At 37.6% G+C, this 18,197-nt stretch overlaps 1 protein-coding gene and 16 non-coding genes across 17 annotated transcripts in view; all 17 read left to right on the plus strand.

The window, feature by feature from the left end:
- The window catches only part of LOC124541862, a 44,473-nt gene that overhangs the window by 11,483 nt on the left and 14,793 nt on the right, over positions 1-18,197 (plus strand). Inside the window, exons 2-8 of the mRNA XM_047119771.1 lie at positions 6,315-6,405; positions 6,809-7,311; positions 7,986-8,136; positions 9,401-9,596; positions 11,436-11,512; positions 16,639-16,837; positions 17,572-17,707. Coding sequence (XP_046975727.1) covers positions 6,315-6,405; positions 6,809-7,311; positions 7,986-8,136; positions 9,401-9,596; positions 11,436-11,512; positions 16,639-16,837; positions 17,572-17,707 — 1,353 coding nt within the window. The remainder of the gene's footprint in view (positions 1-6,314; positions 6,406-6,808; positions 7,312-7,985; positions 8,137-9,400; positions 9,597-11,435; positions 11,513-16,638; positions 16,838-17,571; positions 17,708-18,197) is intronic.
- Positions 12,253-12,326, plus strand: Trnai-aau. Its single transcript has one exon. It is a non-coding gene; the product is annotated as a tRNA-Ile (tRNA).
- On the plus strand, positions 12,400-12,473 carry Trnai-aau. Its single transcript has one exon. It is a non-coding gene; the product is annotated as a tRNA-Ile (tRNA).
- Positions 12,548-12,621, plus strand: Trnai-aau. Its single transcript has one exon. It is a non-coding gene; the product is annotated as a tRNA-Ile (tRNA).
- Positions 12,695-12,768, plus strand: Trnai-aau. The gene has a single exon. It is a non-coding gene; the product is annotated as a tRNA-Ile (tRNA).
- On the plus strand, positions 12,843-12,916 carry Trnai-aau. The gene has a single exon. It is a non-coding gene; the product is annotated as a tRNA-Ile (tRNA).
- Trnai-aau lies at positions 13,138-13,211 on the plus strand. Its single transcript has one exon. It is a non-coding gene; the product is annotated as a tRNA-Ile (tRNA).
- Positions 13,433-13,506, plus strand: Trnai-aau. Its single transcript has one exon. It is a non-coding gene; the product is annotated as a tRNA-Ile (tRNA).
- Positions 13,728-13,801, plus strand: Trnai-aau. Its single transcript has one exon. It is a non-coding gene; the product is annotated as a tRNA-Ile (tRNA).
- On the plus strand, positions 14,023-14,096 carry Trnai-aau. Its single transcript has one exon. It is a non-coding gene; the product is annotated as a tRNA-Ile (tRNA).
- Trnai-aau lies at positions 14,170-14,243 on the plus strand. The gene has a single exon. It is a non-coding gene; the product is annotated as a tRNA-Ile (tRNA).
- Positions 14,318-14,391, plus strand: Trnai-aau. The gene has a single exon. It is a non-coding gene; the product is annotated as a tRNA-Ile (tRNA).
- Positions 14,613-14,686, plus strand: Trnai-aau. Its single transcript has one exon. It is a non-coding gene; the product is annotated as a tRNA-Ile (tRNA).
- Trnai-aau lies at positions 14,760-14,833 on the plus strand. The gene has a single exon. It is a non-coding gene; the product is annotated as a tRNA-Ile (tRNA).
- Positions 14,908-14,981, plus strand: Trnai-aau. The gene has a single exon. It is a non-coding gene; the product is annotated as a tRNA-Ile (tRNA).
- On the plus strand, positions 15,645-15,718 carry Trnai-aau. The gene has a single exon. It is a non-coding gene; the product is annotated as a tRNA-Ile (tRNA).
- Positions 16,386-16,459, plus strand: Trnai-aau. Its single transcript has one exon. It is a non-coding gene; the product is annotated as a tRNA-Ile (tRNA).

The following is an 18,197-nucleotide window of genomic DNA, read 5'->3' on the forward strand; positions in this document are numbered from 1 at the left end:
CCAATGGGCCACCAACCTTGGAAATGTAGGAATGAATTACTAATTAGATGATACACATATGTATGCATTTTTAGATATCAGGTACTGTACATTATTTTATTTTATTTTTTAAATATATTACATTGTATATTGCATGTATATTAATTACACTGTATTTATATGTTATGTTTATATCTGCTCAGTACACCCTTACCTCTTTCTATATCTGTTTTCCTCTACCTAAAGGTTGCCTGGAAGAGATCGCCGTATTAGCGATAAGGCCGCCTCTTGTACATCTTTCCTAACTGTGTCTATGTGATTTATTTACTGGTGTACAATAAAGAGTATATTGATTTTTGATTGAAGTCACTACAGACACTAAGGATGTTATAACCTTAGTGTCTATAGTTACACTGGCTCACTCACCCTTCAAACCGGAAAAAACAATATTGAATACTGCTGTTTTGTAGTTTTTACATATTTTTAATTTTGCCGTTCCATAGATTCAAATAATTTGTAAAAAAAAATACATTTGTAAAGAAGGCATATTATTCAACAAAAGATTATATAGATAGAAAAGCGTGGAATTAATACTTGTTATAATTGTAATTAACTAACATGACTGTGTTTTTAAATGTTGAAAGTAACTACTGAGTTTCTTGTCGGTTCTTCTCGGTAGAATCTATATTCCGAACTGGTGGTAGCTTCACTTAATCATCATCATCCTCCCTTATCCCAATTTTACTTGGAATCGGCACAGTATGTCTTCTCCTTCCATACTTCTCTGTCAGACGTCATCTCACAAGTAACATTCTTTCTAGCCATATCGTCTTTCACACAATCCATCCATCGTTTCATTGGTCGTCCCCTACCTCTACATCCATCCACATCCATGCCCAAGACTTTCCTCACAACATGGTACTCATTGCTCCGCATAATGGTAGCTTCACTTAATATAGTCTGTTAAACGATTCAAAAGTGCTTGTAAAAAGCCTATCTGAATTAAGTATATTTTGATTGTTTTTTTTTTGCCCTTATGTGTCCTGCGTAGGCAGATTAAATCGAAAATAAATCGGTTTTGAGAACATCATTAATGTTACCGAAAATATTACTTATAAACAAATCAATTTTATTCATGTAAAATTCACAATGAAGCGTTTTTGAATCGTAAATGTTTAAACACTACCAACGTTTCGGAAAGCAGACTCCAACGAGATGTTACACATAGTTGCTTTTTTAAAATAAACCATGAATCTCTTTCAATGATCAAAAATAGCCTCTTATTTTCCCACCTCTGGGCTAAGGTCTCCCTTTGAGGAGAAGGTTTGGAAAATATTTCACCACGTTGTTCCAATGCGGCTTGGTGGAATTCACATGTTGCATAATTTCTATTAAATTAGACACATGCAGGTTTCCTCACGGTGTTTTCCTTCACCACCGAGCACAATGAATTATAAACACAAATTAAGCACATGAACAACCAGTGATGCTTGCCTGGATTAGAACCTGCGTAATCGGTTAAGATGCACGCGTTCTAACCACTGGGCCATCTCGGCTCTCGGCATTGGATATCATAATGGTACATTACATAGTGACGCGTTTGGAAAATACCGCGGTAATGCAAAACCCGTTCAAATATAAATGTCGCATTTCGTACATAGCATTTAATTACAAGTTAATTATATACATAATGCTGTGGATAATCCGCAAATATATTACATTTTTTACATTAGCAGCCTGTAAATTTCGAGAAAGGTTGGAGCCTACTCCACCACGCTGCCTCAATGCCGTTGTTGGATAAACATGTGGGTTAATTTCATTGAAGTTAGTGTAAAGAAGCAAGTTTCACAGTTTGATGGTAATTTCCTTCACCGTCGAGCACCAGATGAATTATAAACACAAATTAAGCACATATAGTGCTTAATTTGTGTTTATAATTCATACTACTTACACACACAATAATTCATTCATGCCTATTATTATTGCCTGGGTTTGAATCCGAACTCATCGTTTGAGATGCACGTATTCTCACCACTGGGCCATCTCATCTCAGCTCAAACAAACCTTAGATTTACGTATTTCATGCGATTTGGTAATAACATAGATATATTGTGCACTAAATACTAAGAGTAATTGATTAATATATCTTCATCATTATTGTAATCATTATCATAACGAGTACATGATACAAAACAAAGTCGCTTACCGCTGTCTGTCCCTATGTATGCTTGGATCTTTAATGTTACGCAACGGATTTTGATGTGGATTTTTTTAATAGATAGAGTGATTCGAGAGGAAGGTTTTTGTATATAAATACATGGACAATATAGTAAAGAAACACTTATAATTTTAGAAGCTTCTTATGTGATGTCGTAAATAAACAAATTCTGTAGTAGAGTTTATATCAGTATTGCACCCGTGCGAAGTCGGGGCGGGTCGCTAGTTGATTATATTATTCGGATATGACAATTACATGAACATAACCACATTACGGAAGGTGACTCAAATATCCAAATAACCTATAAATAAAAGATTCGACCGAGTATCGCTAACGTGCGCCTCAGAATTGATCCGTTCCCTTCCGTTCCGTTACTTTGTCATAGATCCTATGCTCAGAACCCTACCAAACTTTTACGAAACTACTCTTGAAGTATATTCTTTATAATAAAAAATAATATAATAAAGAATAATTAAAATTGGTTGGCGCAATTTTGAGTTATTTGCCTATTTATGACGCACATACATAATGCAAGTTTGAGACATACATATATCGTTTTCATATAGATACCATCATCAAAATTGGACTAAATTTCAAACAAAAACAAAATTATCAAAATCGCCAAGTAAAAAGTTACAAACATTAAAAAAAAATACAGACGAATTGATAACCTCCCCCTTTTTGAAGTCGTTTTAAAAATGGAGTAATTTCCTATCTTTAACTGAAATCGATAAAATATTAAGATTCGAAATCTATACATAATAATAAAATTCTAGTATCATGCATATGTATAAACGGTACATATCCCAAAATAACATTTTTTACAATTTTTGTATGTCTGTCTATCTGTTTGTTCCGGCTAATCTCCAGACCGATTTTGACGGGATTTTCACTAGCAGATAACTGATGTAACTAGGAGTAACTTGGGCTACAATAATGTCTTTTTTGTTAAATACAAACGCGTACAAGGTCGTGACACAGCTAGTAACATATAAATAACATATAGTGTTAAGTTGTATGTGAACATGCGAAGTCTCCTTTCTTTATCTAAGTAAACACGTTGCTTTGTTACATCTCAGAACGTTAACGCAACTTTCACTCCGCCGGCATTCTTCAGCGCTGTAATTTAACATGTTGCAGTGACTTTCGAGATTCGGGAGTTTTTATTTATTTCTAACAAGAAAAAGTATTTTTTTTTTGTTTTTTTTTTGGTCTTGTACTTTTATCTATGTTAATAATATTATAAATGTGGAAGTAAGTCTGTCTGTCGCTGTCGCTCTTTGACCAAACCGCTGAACGGAATTTGATAAACTTTGGTATAAAGCAAATTTATACTCCAAGAAAGGAAATAGACTACTTTTTTGCCTAACACGTGACAGCAAACACCCTAAAACGCGAAGCCGCAATCGACTACTAGTAAATAATAGATATGTACTTCCCGTTAAAAATGTTACGCATGGAATATACTATGATATAATGTGACAAATAAATAAGTATACTGTCATTGTATATTTTACAGTAATGTCAAATGCATGTTTTCTTTTTCATATATTTTTTATTAATAGCAACATTATGTATGTCATATGATAATTATTTATAGCTAACGGTAAAATGAACAATGAAATTTAACGTTTTAAATTAAAAATTTAAACACGCGTCGTTTGTTCTAAAACTGATATTGACGGTTATTTTTGAGAATCGGAACTTCTGTTATCAGAATAACTATGTTATATATTATGTCATAATAGTTTATTATCGATGTAAGTGAATTTATACTTTCTTTTATTAATTTTATAATCATCTTGATGAGGAAACCTGCATGCGTTAAATACCTGTCTAAGGTCAAATCAAATCAAATCGAAATCCTTTATTTAATACAGAAGTAAACAGTAACCTAAAGGAATGTAAAAGACTGACCACTGACCTGATAAGAACCGGCGGAAGAAATTACTTGTTCAAGTGCCGTAGATATACACTTCTACAATTCCACAAACAACCTCACCTCACTTTAAGCCATCAGTAACAGTAAACTATCAGAAACATTAACAAGCTACTACTTTTCTGTCCCTATGTATGCTCAGATCTTTAAAATTACGCAACGGATTTTGATTCGGTTTTTTCAATAGATAGATTGATTTAAGAGGAAGGTTTATGTATATACATGCATAATATAGTATAACAAAGCCGCGGTTAACAGCTAGTTAAAACGACATACGTCTGTTTTTCACACATGAGCCGCAACATTTTCTTTCTGATTAATCGTGACGCAATTAAATACGTAACAAACGTAACTGAACAGTTAATTTCTTTCATCTAGAGAATCGACACGCCGTTTTAACAGTGTGAAGAAGTCGTATTAGTAGTTTGGAAATATATGCTGCAGTGTGTTGTGTTATTTGCATTTTTAGTTTATTTAAAAGTAGATGTTTTTAAATTTGACTTATTTTGTGTTTTTATAGGAACATAGATTTTGGATAATTGTGGATTTTGAGTTAATAGATTATCAGTGAATTTAAGTGAGTTATAGTTTTATTATTATTTGGTTTCAGTTATGCTAGATTACGTATATTTCTTTATAGTATAAAACAAAGTCGCCGTCTGTCCCTATGTATGCTTAGATCTTTGAAATTAAACAACGGATTATGATGCGGTTTTATTTAATAGATAGAGTGATTCGAGAGGAAGGGTTTTGTATATAATACATAGACAATATAGTTAAGAAACACTCATTATTTTAGAAGTTTCTAATGTGACGTACAGAAACAAATTCTGTAATGCATTTAGTGTCAGTGTTGCACCCGTGCGAAGTCAGATCGGTTGGTAGTGAAATTAAGAAGACTTGAATTAAGGTTATTTATGACTATTTCTATATGCATAAAGTTACTTATTTATGGATGGTATAATAGGCTATTTGACAATGCGAAAAATAAATTGTGAAATATTGTAATTAATGTATATTATGAGTTTAAAAATGGTTATTTACGAACGAAACATGAAAATAATAATTAATTTATTCAAAAATCAATAAATAAAAATGATTTTTTTCAAACGTTTGTCACGTGACACAAAACGCTCGTGATTGGCCGGGCTTATGATGAAGTCACTTTCTTGTAAACCTTGCTTTTCTAACATATGTACCACAGATTAAAATACAGCAAAGTGACGTCATCGACCCCATTGCAGCGCCATTTTGTCCAAGTAGCGTTTTCGCGCGTTATTTAAATATGGAATTTTTAATATGATATTTTTCGGCAAATATGTACTAGAAATAAAAAAATCAACTTTTAATGGGTTCCTTAACCTCTACTAAATAATATAAAATTGATTTTAAAAAGCAGTCAAATAGCTTATTACCTACGAGGCGTAACCGAATATAGGATACAAGTGTATATAAAATTAATTAATTAATCGATAGGCAAAACGAATCGTTTTATCAGAAACGTTTGTCGTGTTTGTATTTGTATATGATTTAAATAATGTAATATTCGATTCAGAAATAATAATAAAAACCCGGTCATGTTTGATTCGGACTCTAGCCCGAAGGGTTCCGTACCATGATATATATAAATCTAGCAAATAACTCAGTCACTGCTCATCAACGTGTTTTTCTGATGTATTATTAAGTTAACCAAGCCAACCAAACAAGGCTTGGTTTCAAAAATCAAAATCTTTTAAATACAAAAAAATGGAATCGTCATTTTACAATTAAGTGAAGCTACCACCGGTTCGGAAAGTAGATTCTATCGAGAAGAACCGGCAAGGAACTCAGTTAACAGTTAACAGCTAAACCCTACAAAGTGGCTTAAAAAAGACCGGGGATGAGGATAGGACAATGCGTGCACCTTCTATCCCTGAATGGGCGCCGCACGGACTAGGAGGGTTCTCAGTACCCCAGGAATCCCCTATGAATTGGAGTCCCGCAAAGACCGGCTGACCATCAGGGCGCCAAAGTAGCAAAAGCGATCCTGTTCCTTCAAATACAGGCTGTTGTAGTTTTGTTGTGGGCGGGTATTTATGATTATATTTTGAATAATTTTACCAATTATCTGCTTATTGTGAAATGTGTTACTGAGTCTAAATTAAGTGGACTAAATAAATAAATTTTCTTTTATTCCAGGCCCGGGTCTTATAGACGAGTTGGAGGCTTTCATGGCCCCCGTCGGCGAGGGATGTTACCAGCCCCAGCCAATCGACGCCCGCCGAATCGGGTGTGTTTTGATTTATGTAATCTTATTTATGAGACGGCAACTAATCGCTACCCGCCTGTTTTATTTTTTTGTGACTTTTTTTAATTATCAGTATGGGCTTACAAGATTTTGTTTTCATAAATTAAACATTAATTTTGTACTTGGTGGTAGAAAGTATTGAAATTATTAATCATTTTTCATTATTAGCATAAAACTTTAAATGTCTGAATGCAATTAAACCCAATGGTTAAAACGACAAATAACCATATTTATTTACATTACATTATATTTAAATACATTTACATCTAAATTACTATATTAACTAGATAACTATATTAACTAGATAGACTAATTACTAGATTACATCTAAATATTTAATAAAAACCATTGATAAACATGTACAACAATACTGTTTACCTTTTAGGGGCCACCAACTACCTGAAAGTCCACCAGATTCCGGTTCAGAAAACCCCTACAGTCCGGAGACCCAAGTGTCCCACACCATTGCGGTGTCACAGACGGTCCTCGGATCTGATTACATGCTGGTCCCAGACCATATAACACCCCACGAGATCCTACACCAGAACGGTGATTACATTTACGAAGAATTGAAAACGGATAACATAGATCATGAAGTCTTGAGGAACAATTTAAACGAAGTCGTGGTCTTGCCCCAAGATTCGAACATAGATCTGGGCTTGAGAACAGTTCGCCACGAAATGAGCCTATCAGAGCAGATCGCTTATCAGAACAGGTACAATCAAATAAGGGTCGAATTGCCTGAGCTGGAACAGGGCATGCTTAATCCTCAGCTAGTATCGCTTGGTCACGAGACCCTGACGCCCGTGTACACGAATCTACAGGAACCGAGTTCCAAGAAGAGAAAACATTCGCAAGATATTAATTCTCAAGTTAAATGTGAGCCAGGTAAGATTTCATATATCCTGAAATTGGTTTTCCTAGGCACTGTTATAAGTGCGTAACGTAATTATATTACAACCTGTGGTGAAGGAAATTAACGCTTATATACGATTATGAAAGTTCATTTTTGCATGGAACGCATATGATGTCATACGATCAAACCGACTGTAAACTCTATCCAAAAACAATTGACATGCGTTAATTTGTCACCATTATAATCCGACATGCCCAAAACATTTTTTGTCGGTGTTTGACAATTTAAGTTTATGTAACTCGTTCGCGATACAGTAGCTGATATGATATGTGCTGTCTTTCTCTTACGAATATGAAACCCTTAATGTCGGTAAGAGAAACCAGTTTAACAAAACACTCGCTTCGAACAATAAAATATATAATCTAATAATTAAAATAAATTAAAAATCAATTAATAATAACACGAAGTCACGAATGATAATTATATAGAATAGATTTAATAAAATAAACAAAAAACTTTTTTTGCTGTCTGTACTCTTAGACTCAAACTAAGATGTGTAAGCACGAGCGTCACTCACACTAATGCACGATAATTACAATTTAACGTACAGCGTGTTTATGTGTGTGAGTATACCTTACTAACACATGTATAACATTTAGCTTTGTGATTCCTTACTATGTTATATTGTTATTTTTTCTTTTAACAGCTGCCCTGTCACCGGAGAGCGTAGTGGTCCGTCCACCACCTTCAGTGGACGGATCGGAGGCGGGGGACGAGTCGCCGTTGCAGTGCATACGTTTTGCCCATTTCCAACAGAATGTCTGGCACTCGCTTTACGATTGCAATGCGAAGCTATTGTAAGTATTTATTTAAAATTTAATTTTAATATACATATATAGTACGACACAACTTAGATGTCGCATCGGCAAAATTCGTAAAACCGATCACATCCGAATTGAGCACGCTATCCCAAATTATCAATATTTATTTCTTATGCGAATATGATCTTTGCACAAACGTAATAACTTGTAATATCATATGACCGAATATATTCGTCAATTTGACGCGTCGATTTACACGCACTTGTTTTCTCTGACGCGTGAATCTATAGCAACGAATAGCGTCGAATGGCGCGATAGGGAGCTATTTCTATTGGTCGTGTAAATCGGCAGTAATCGGTTTTATTTTCATTCCATTGCATTTTCCGATGCTACATCTAATTTGTGTCGTACTATACGTGCTGACCGTACTGGCGATGGAGATAACACCTTTTTAAAATAAGAATTCTCTTTCTATAGAAGAAATTAAAAATTGTACAAGCTCGCTTAGGAAGGTACCACCCACTCATCAGATATTCTACCATGAATCAGCAATACATTTTTGTATTCCGGTTTCAAGATTGAGCTAGTGTAACAGGCACAAATACGTAACATCTTAGTTTGGAAGGTTGGTGGCGCATTGGCGATGGAATTCCAGATATATATATATAGATAGAGTTCCAGAAATTTTCATCTTAAATCATGATTAGTATAAAAAACATAGAAAGTCCTTTTCATACGTACTTATCTCTTACCGCCTACAACAACAACAACAACAACAGCCTTTAAATTCCCACTGCTGGGCTAAAGGCCTCCTCTCCCTTTGAGGAGAAGTTTTGAAACATATTCCACCACGCTGTTCCAATGCGGGTTGGTGGAATACACATGCGGCAGAATTTCTATGAAATTTGTCACATGCAGGTTTCCTCGCGATGTTTTCCTTCACTACTGAGCATGAGATGAATTATAAAGACAAATTAAGCACATGAATCAGCGGTGCTTGCCTGGGTTTGAACCCGCAATCATCGGTTAAGATACATGCGTTCTAGCCTGGGCCACTGGGTCATCTCGACTCATTGGGCCATATCTTACCGCCTGGTCACGGAAAATTCGCCGACGCGAAATTTCGCGCGGTGCGAACGGCGAAGCTTGTACATTGCTATATGCTTGTTTTATTTGCAAGACGTTTCGCCGTTGGCACCGCGCGAATTTCTTGTGGCCATGCGGTTATAGAGATTTTCATAATTAAATCTAAAATCATGATTGGTGTAAAAAAGTCCTTTACATACGTACTTAATTTCAGACCACCCCCGTCTTACATCGTCGGAGCGGACAAGGGTTTCAATTTCTCCCAAATCGACGAAGCCTTCGTCTGCCAGAAGAAGAACCACTTCCAAGTGACGTGTCAGATCCTCATGCAGGGCGACCCGCACTACGTCAAGACGGCTGAAGGCTTCAAGAAGATTAGTAACTTCTGCCTTCACTTCTACGGTGTCAAGGTATTATTTTCGAAGTTAGTTTCTTTAAATACAGCATTGTATAGAATAACTACCATTGGACTATCGCCTTAATAGTGATGTAGGGTTGTCAAATTATTTTATTATGTTTTATACTATGTCAGTTTCGTATTTGTTTATTTGTCCTATGTCGTATATGCACATAGGTATTAAAGTAAACAGTTAGTAAAGTTACATATTCTATGACTAAAATATTTCACATCTGTGTATCTCATATTCTTTGGCATATATCATGTATAAAAGTCGATGCATTGCATATGTAAAACAGAGTGTCTATCAAGTGCGTCACAGTCCGTATAATTGTACCGTCTCGTTAGTAAATCGTAAACCCGTTAGTGACTTTTATCATCCTCAACCTCATCCTCAATATATGTGTGTAGAGTATCAGAACCAGGAACATAATATATGTATGTAATATTTAAGCACAAGAGCTGAGATGGCCCAGTGGTTAGAATGCGTGTATCTTAACCGATGATTTCTGGTTCAAGCCTTGCCTGCAAGCACCACTATATATGTGCTTAATATGTGTTTATAATTCATCTCGTGCTGGGCGGTGAAGGAAAAAATCGTGAAGAAACCTGCATGTGTAATTTCAATTCGAATCGAAATTCTGCCACATTGCCAATTGTGCCTTCCACAAACCCGCATTGGAACATTGTGATGGAATATGTTCCACACCCTCTTCTTAATGGAAGAGGAGGCCTTAGCCCAGCATTGGTTAATTTACAGGCTGTTACTTTACTTTACTATTTAAGTACATATGAATAGTATTATTAAATCGATCATTCAAATACAAATAAGCTTCAAGTAAATAATACAAAAAAAAATTGTACACCCCTGAATGTCATTTCCGAAGCGAGTATAGGGCAGCTTGGATTACCTATCGTCCCCTCACGACCTATATGCTGTCAAGTGGGTCCCTGGTAGTCTATCCTTGCGTCTAAGTGCTAATACTATTAATTAAAAAGAGTCGAGAAATAAGTAAGAGTCGAGATGGCCCAGTGGTTAGAATGTGTGCATCTTAACCGATGATTGCGGGTTCAATCCCAGGCAAGCACCACTATATATATGTGCTTAATATGTGTTTATAATTCATCTCGTGCTCGGCGGTGGAGGAAAACATCGTGAGGAAACCTGCTTGTGTCTAATTTCATCGAAATTCTACCACACGTGCATTCCACCAACCCGCATTCGAACAGCGTGGTGGAATGTTCCAAACCTTCTCAAAGGGAGAGGAGGCCTTTAGCCCAGCAGTGGGAATTTACAGGCTGTTATTGTTGTTTGTAACCTTTCTAGTCAAGCGATAATCAGGTTTAATATCTAACAGACCCCCCCCCCCCTCAAAACAAACTAGTAGCATCGTCTTAATTCTAGTATGTTGTGCTGTTTTATTATTTCTTACTAGTAATATCTCGTGGTTTCGTTCGCGTTTTAGGGTTGTCATGTGTTAGCCAAAAAAGGAGGCCCATGTCCTTTCTTGTAGTTCAAGTTTGCATTATAAAATTTCATCAAATTCGATACAGCAGTTTGGTCGTGAAAGAGCAACAGACTGACAGACAGAGACATAATATTAATATAGATTATATGTATATTGTTCTCGTCATTTTTTCTGATCAAGTCAAAGTTAATTTATTTATTGAATGACCAAACTAATTCATCAATTATTTTATTATATGCTAAGCAGTTATTTTTATGATTTTAAATTTAAAGAAAATGGAAAAAAAGTGATTCCCTCATTTTTGCCTTTTATGTTGATCTTCTGTATCCTGACAACCTAGGACTAATTATTTATATAATTCACAAATGATTATCATCTTCCAGGCCGAGGATCCAAGTCAGGAAGTGAGGATCGAACAAAGCCAGTCCGACAGAACGAAGAAACCATTCCATCCTGTTCCGTGAGTATCAAAATGAATATAAATTCTGATCATCATCAGGATTATAAGGTCATCTAGGATCAAGTATCGTCATGTAAGTTCTTCTGACATGACATACTCAGCGGGAGTTCAGAATATATAAAGGTATTGGATCACATGAGCTGTTTTTTGATCACGTAATATTAGACCTTAATGACTGAATGAAAAAGTGCATTTTTGTTTTTGCATATACTTATATTTTTACTGTTGACGACCTCCGTGGTCGAGTGTAGTTTACACCGGTTTTCATGGGTACGCCACTCCGACCGCCCGGGTCGATTCTCGGCCGAGTCAATGTAGATTATCATTAGTTTTCTATGTTGTCTTGGATCTGGGTGTTTGTGGTACCGTCGTTACTTCTGAATTTCCATAACACAAGAGCCTCAGCTACTTACATTGGCTAGACTAAAAATGATTATGATATGGCTTATATTATATACAAATTATATTTATTATTGCTAGTAGGACTTTGCGCAATCCAGCTGAATGATTATTACTTAACATTACAATGTATAGTATAGCTCACATATAGCTTAACCGTCTCCTCCGATGTGGGGAAAGCCCTGTTTGTAAACGATTCATAATACGTGTTAAATTCGTTACTTTAAATCTTTAACACAGAAAAGTTCCTTAATATGTATTTTTTGTTATAATGACAAATTTGCCTTACAAATATATTTAGTCTCATATAGTATTTGACTATATTGCTCTATCACACAACGGGCTCATTAGCTCAGTTGGTTAGAGCGTCGTGCTAATAACGCGAAGGCCGCGGGTTCGATCCCCCCATGAGCCAAGGATTTCTTTATTTTGATACCATTTAAGATACTCTCACATAGTGATCCAGTGTTTAGCTTTGTCACACAGCAGGCTCATTAGCTCAGTTGGTTAGAGCGTCGTGCTAATAACGCGAAGGCCGCGGGTTCGATCCCCTCATGAGCCAAGGATTTCTTTTGTTTTGATACAATTTAAGACAGTCTCACGTAGTGATCTAATGTTTGTCAATATCACATAACAGGCTCATTAGCTCAGTTGGTTAGAGCGTCGTGCTAATAACGCGAAGGCCGCGGGTTCGATCCCCCCATGAGCCAAGGATTTCTTTATTTTGATACCATTTAAGATACTCTCACATAGTGATCCAGTGTTTAGCTTTGTCACACAGCAGGCTCATTAGCTCAGTTGGTTAGAGCGTCGTGCTAATAACGCGAAGGCCGCGGGTTCGATCCCCTCATGAGCCAAGGATTTCTTTTGTTTTGATACAATTTAAGACAGTCTCACGTAGTGATCTAATGTTTGTCAATATCACATAACAGGCTCATTAGCTCAGTTGGTTAGAGCGTCGTGCTAATAACGCGAAGGCCGCGGGTTCGATCCCCCCATGAGCCAAGGATTTCTTTATTTTGATACCATTTAAGATACTCTCACATAGTGATCCAGTGTTTAGCTTTGTCACACAGCAGGCTCATTAGCTCAGTTGGTTAGAGCGTCGTACTAATAACGCGAAGGCCGCGGGTTCGATCCCCTCATGAGCCAAGGATTTCTTTTGTTTTGATACAATTTAAGACAGTCTCACGTAGTGATCTAATGTTTGTCAATATCACATAACAGGCTCATTAGCTCAGTTGGTTAGAGCGTCGTGCTAATAACGCGAAGGCCGTGGGTTCGATCCCCCCATGAGCCAAGATGTTCTTTTTTTTGATACAATTTAAAACAGCCTCACATAGTCATCCAATGTTTTGATGTTTCACATAACAGGCTCATTAGCTCAGTTGGTTAGAGCGTCGTGCTAATAAAGCGAAGACCGCGGGTTCAATCCCTCCATGAGCCAAGGATTTCTTTTGTTTTGATACAATTTAAGACAGTCTCACATAGTGATCTAATGTTTGTCAATATCACACAACAGGCTCATTAGCTCAGTTGGTTAGAGCGTCGTGCTAATAACGCGAAGGCCGCGGGTTCGATCCCCCCATGAGCCAAGGATTTCTTTATTTTGATACCATTTAAGATACTCTCACATAGTGATCCAGTGTTTAGCTTTGTCACACAGCAGGCTCATTAGCTCAGTTGGTTAGAGCGTCGTACTAATAACGCGAAGGCCGCGGGTTCGATCCCCTCATGAGCCAAGGATTTCTTTTGTTTTGATACAATTTAAGACAGTCTCACGTAGTGATCTAATGTTTGTCAATATCACATAACAGGCTCATTAGCTCAGTTGGTTAGAGCGTCGTGCTAATAACGCGAAGGCCGTGGGTTCGATCCCCCCATGAGCCAAGATGTTCTTTTTTTTGATACAATTTAAAACAGCCTCACATAGTCATCCAATGTTTTGATGTTTCACATAACAGGCTCATTAGCTCAGTTGGTTAGAGCGTCGTGCTAATAAAGCGAAGACCGCGGGTTCAATCCCTCCATGAGCCAAGGATTTCTTTTGTTTTGATACAATTTAAGACAGTCTCACATAGTGATCTAATGTTTGTCAATATCACACAACAGGCTCATTAGCTCAGTTGGTTAGAGCGTCGTGCTAATAACGCGAAGGCCGCGGGTTCGATCCCCCCATGAGCCAAGGATTTCTTTATTTTGATACCATTTAAGATACTCTCACATAGTGATCCAGTGTTTAGCTTTGTCACACAGCAGGCTCATTAGCTCAGTTGGTTAGAGCGTCGTGCTAATAACGCGAAGGCCGCGGGTTCGATCCCCTCATGAGCCAAGGATTTCTTTTGTTTTGATACAATTTAAGACAGTCTCACGTAGTGATCTAATGTTTGTCAATATCACATAACAGGCTCATTAGCTCAGTTGGTTAGAGCGTCGTGCTAATAACGCGAAGGCCGTGGGTTCGATCCCCCCATGAGCCAAGATGTTCTTTTTTTTGATACAATTTAAAACAGCCTCACATAGTCATCCAATGTTTTGATGTTTCACATAACAGGCTCATTAGCTCAGTTGGTTAGAGCGTCGTGCTAATAAAGCGAAGACCGCGGGTTCAATCCCTCCATGAGCCAAGGATTTCTTTTGTTTTGATACAATTTAAGACAGTCTCACATAGTGATCTAATGTTTGTCAATATCACACAACAGGCTCATTAGCTCAGTTGGTTAGAGCGTCGTGCTAATAACGCGAAGGCCGCGGGTTCGATCCCCCCATGAGCCAAGGATTTCTTTATTTTGATACCATTTAAGATACTCTCACATAGTGATCCAGTGTTTAGCTTTGTCACACAGCAGGCTCATTAGCTCAGTTGGTTAGAGCGTCGTGCTAATAACGCGAAGGCCGCGGGTTCGATCCCCTCATGAGCCAAGGATTTCTTTTGTTTTGATACAATTTAAGACAGTCTCACGTAGTGATCTAATGTTTGTCAATATCACATAACAGGCTCATTAGCTCAGTTGGTTAGAGCGTCGTGCTAATAACGCGAAGGCCGCGGGTTCGATCCCCCCATGAGCCAAGATGTTCTTTTTTTGATACAATTTAAAACAGCCTCACATAGTCATCCAATGTTTTGATGTTTCACATAACAGGCTCATTAGCTCAGTTGGTTAGAGCGTCGTGCTAATAAAGCGAAGACCGCGGGTTCGATCCCTCCATGAGCCAAGGATTTCTTTTGTTTTGATACAATTTAAGACAGTCTCACATAGTGATCTAATGTTTGTCAATACCACATAACAGGCTCATTAGCTCAGTTGGTTAGAGCGTCGTGCTAATAAAGCGAAGACCGCGGGTTCGATCCCTCTATGAGCCAAGGATTACTTTTGTTTTGATACAATTTAAGACAGTCTCACATAGTGATCTAATGTTTGTCAATTTCACATAACAGGCTCATTAGCTCAGTTGGTTAGAGCGTCGTGCTAATAACGCGAAGGCCGCGGGTTCGATCCCCCCATGAACCAAGATGTTCTTTTTTTTGATACAATTTAAAACAGCCTCACATAGTCATCCAATGTTTTGATGTTTCACATAACAGGCTCATTAGCTCAGTTGGTTAGAGCGTCGTGCTAATAAAGCGAAGACCGCGGGTTCGATCCCTCCATGAGCCAAGGATTTCTTTTGTTTTGATACAATTTAAGACAGTGTCACATAGTGATCTAATGTTTGTCAATATCACACAACAGGCTCATTAGCTCAGTTGGTTAGAGCGTCGTGCTAATAACGCGAAGGTCGCGGGTTCGATCCCCTCATGAGCCAAGGATTTCTTTTGTTTTGATACAATTTAAGACAGTCTCACATAGTGATCTAATGTTTGTCAATATCACATAACAGGCTCATTAGCTCAGTTGGTTAGAGCGTCGTGCTAATAAAGCGAAGACCGTGGGTTCGATCCTTCCATGAGCCAAGGATTTCTTTTGTTTTGATACAATTTAAGACAGTCTCACATAGTGATCTAATGTTTGTCAATATCACATAACAGGCTCATTAGCTCAGTTGGTTAGAGCGTCGTGCTAATAAAGCGAAGACCGTGGGTTCGATCCTTCCATGAGCCAAGGATTTCTTTTGTTTTGATACAATTTAAGACAGTCTCACATAGTGATCTAATGTTTGTCAATATCACATAACAGGCTCATTAGCTCAGTTGGTTAGAGCGTCGTGCTAATAAAGCGAAGACCGCGGGTTCGATCCCTCCATGAGCTAAGAATTATCTTTTGTTTTGATACCAAACAAGACAATCTCACATAGTGATCCAGCGTTTAGCTTTATTACACAACCGGCTCATTAACTCAGTTGGTTAGAGCGTCGTGCTAATAACGCGAAGGTCGCGGGTTCGATCCCCCCATGAGCCAAGGATTTATTTTCTTTTGATAGCATTTAAGATACTCTCACATAGTGATTCAGTATTTGTCAATATCATAGAACAGGCTCATTAGCTCAGTTGGATAGAGCGTCGTGCTAATAACGCGAAGGTCGCGGGTTCGATCCCCCCATGAGCCAAGGATTTCTTTTGTTTTGATACCGTTTAAAACAGCCTTACAAAATAAAATTTGGAACATTATTATTTTATTATTTAAACGTCTACTAAGAAAGTCTGTGGAGATATCATTTTTTAAGCAGTGGTTGATGCATGAATTGTACTATTATGTATTGTATTATAAACTTTTTATATCTTTCAGTGTGGAACTACGTCGAGAAGGCGCTAAGGTGACAGTCGGTAGGCTTCACTTTGCGGAAACCACAAATAACAACATGAGGAAGAAGGGTAGACCCAATCCAGACCAGAGACACTTCCAACTGGTGGTGGCTCTGCGAGCGCACACCACCCACGCGGATTACATGGTAGCTGCCCATGCCAGCGACAGGATTATAGTCAGGGTAAGATTTATTTGTTTTTTAATATATTAACAGCAATGCAAATTTCCCATTGCTGGACTAAAGACTACTCTCCCTTTGAGAAGATGGTGCACGACGCTGTTCCAACGCGGACAATGGTGAAATTAGACACATGCATGAAAGGTTTCCTCACATGCTCTCCTTCCCCGCCGAGATGATTTTTTTTTACAAATTAAGCACATGAATGTTCAGTGATTCTCCCTGGGTTTGAAACGGTAGTCATCGGTTAAGATACACGTGTTGCCACTGGGCCATCTCGGCTCATTTAATATATCTTTGTTCCCAAAAATAGGTCAGTTGATGGTAAATGTGTTTGCAATTCTTTACATATATGATGCGCTATAAATCACGGAATCTAAGTTATGGCGCTTGTGCCTGTAGTTACAATGGTTCTATCTACCTTTAAACCGTCAATCGAGATTGTTACACTAAATTGACGTGATCTGGTCTGTAGGATTAGTAGTTGGTGGTTCCAGAGATTATAAAACTAAATCAGGACATTATTTTACACTGTACAACTATTAACAACCACCAACAATTGTTGTAAAAGTGAGCCAGTATAATAATGGACATTATTTTACACCGTATAACTATTAACAACCACCAACAATTGTTGTAAAAGTGAGTCAGTGTAATAATGGGCACACGGGACAAAATTATGTATGGCCAAATATGTATGAGGACAAATGTCACCACTTTTTATTTTTACTATCCAGGCATCAAACCCCGGTCAGTTCGAGTCGGATTGCACAGAGAACTGGTGGCAGCGTGGCGTGTCTGAGAACAGCGTCCATTACAACGGTAGAGTTGGCATCAACACTGACAGACCAGACGAAGCCTGCGTTATAAATGGTTAGTAATACTTGTAAAACTTAATTTATTAATCACAACAAATCCCAAAAGGTATTAATTTACTTTATTTATTGTTAAAAATTACACCATCGACTTATCACTAAACACTAAACACACTAGCGCGCACTGGTAACTTTTGTCACGGTGACTGTTTCGTCACTCTTGTCGAGTCAATGAATATGTATGGAGGTGCGCGCACGCTACGACGTGACAATTGGGTGACATTCGTGTCTGCATCTGTACATATTCACGGACGTAATTTAGTATTGTTTCGACCAGTTTGAGAGGTAAGTGAACCAGAGTAAGAGGCACAGGGGATATATCATATTTCCCAAGGCTGATAGCGCATTGGCGCTGTAAGGAATGGTAAATATTTCTTACAGCGTCAATGTCTATGGGTGGTAGTTAACACCTACCATTAGAGATGGTCCAGAGATCCATCCATCGACCTTAAATAAAAAAAACTTCTATCTCTTTCCGTCGGTGTAGT

This window comes from Vanessa cardui, chromosome 29, assembly GCF_905220365.1.
Source record: "Vanessa cardui chromosome 29, ilVanCard2.1, whole genome shotgun sequence".
NCBI classification, from domain to species: domain Eukaryota; kingdom Metazoa; phylum Arthropoda; class Insecta; order Lepidoptera; family Nymphalidae; genus Vanessa; species Vanessa cardui.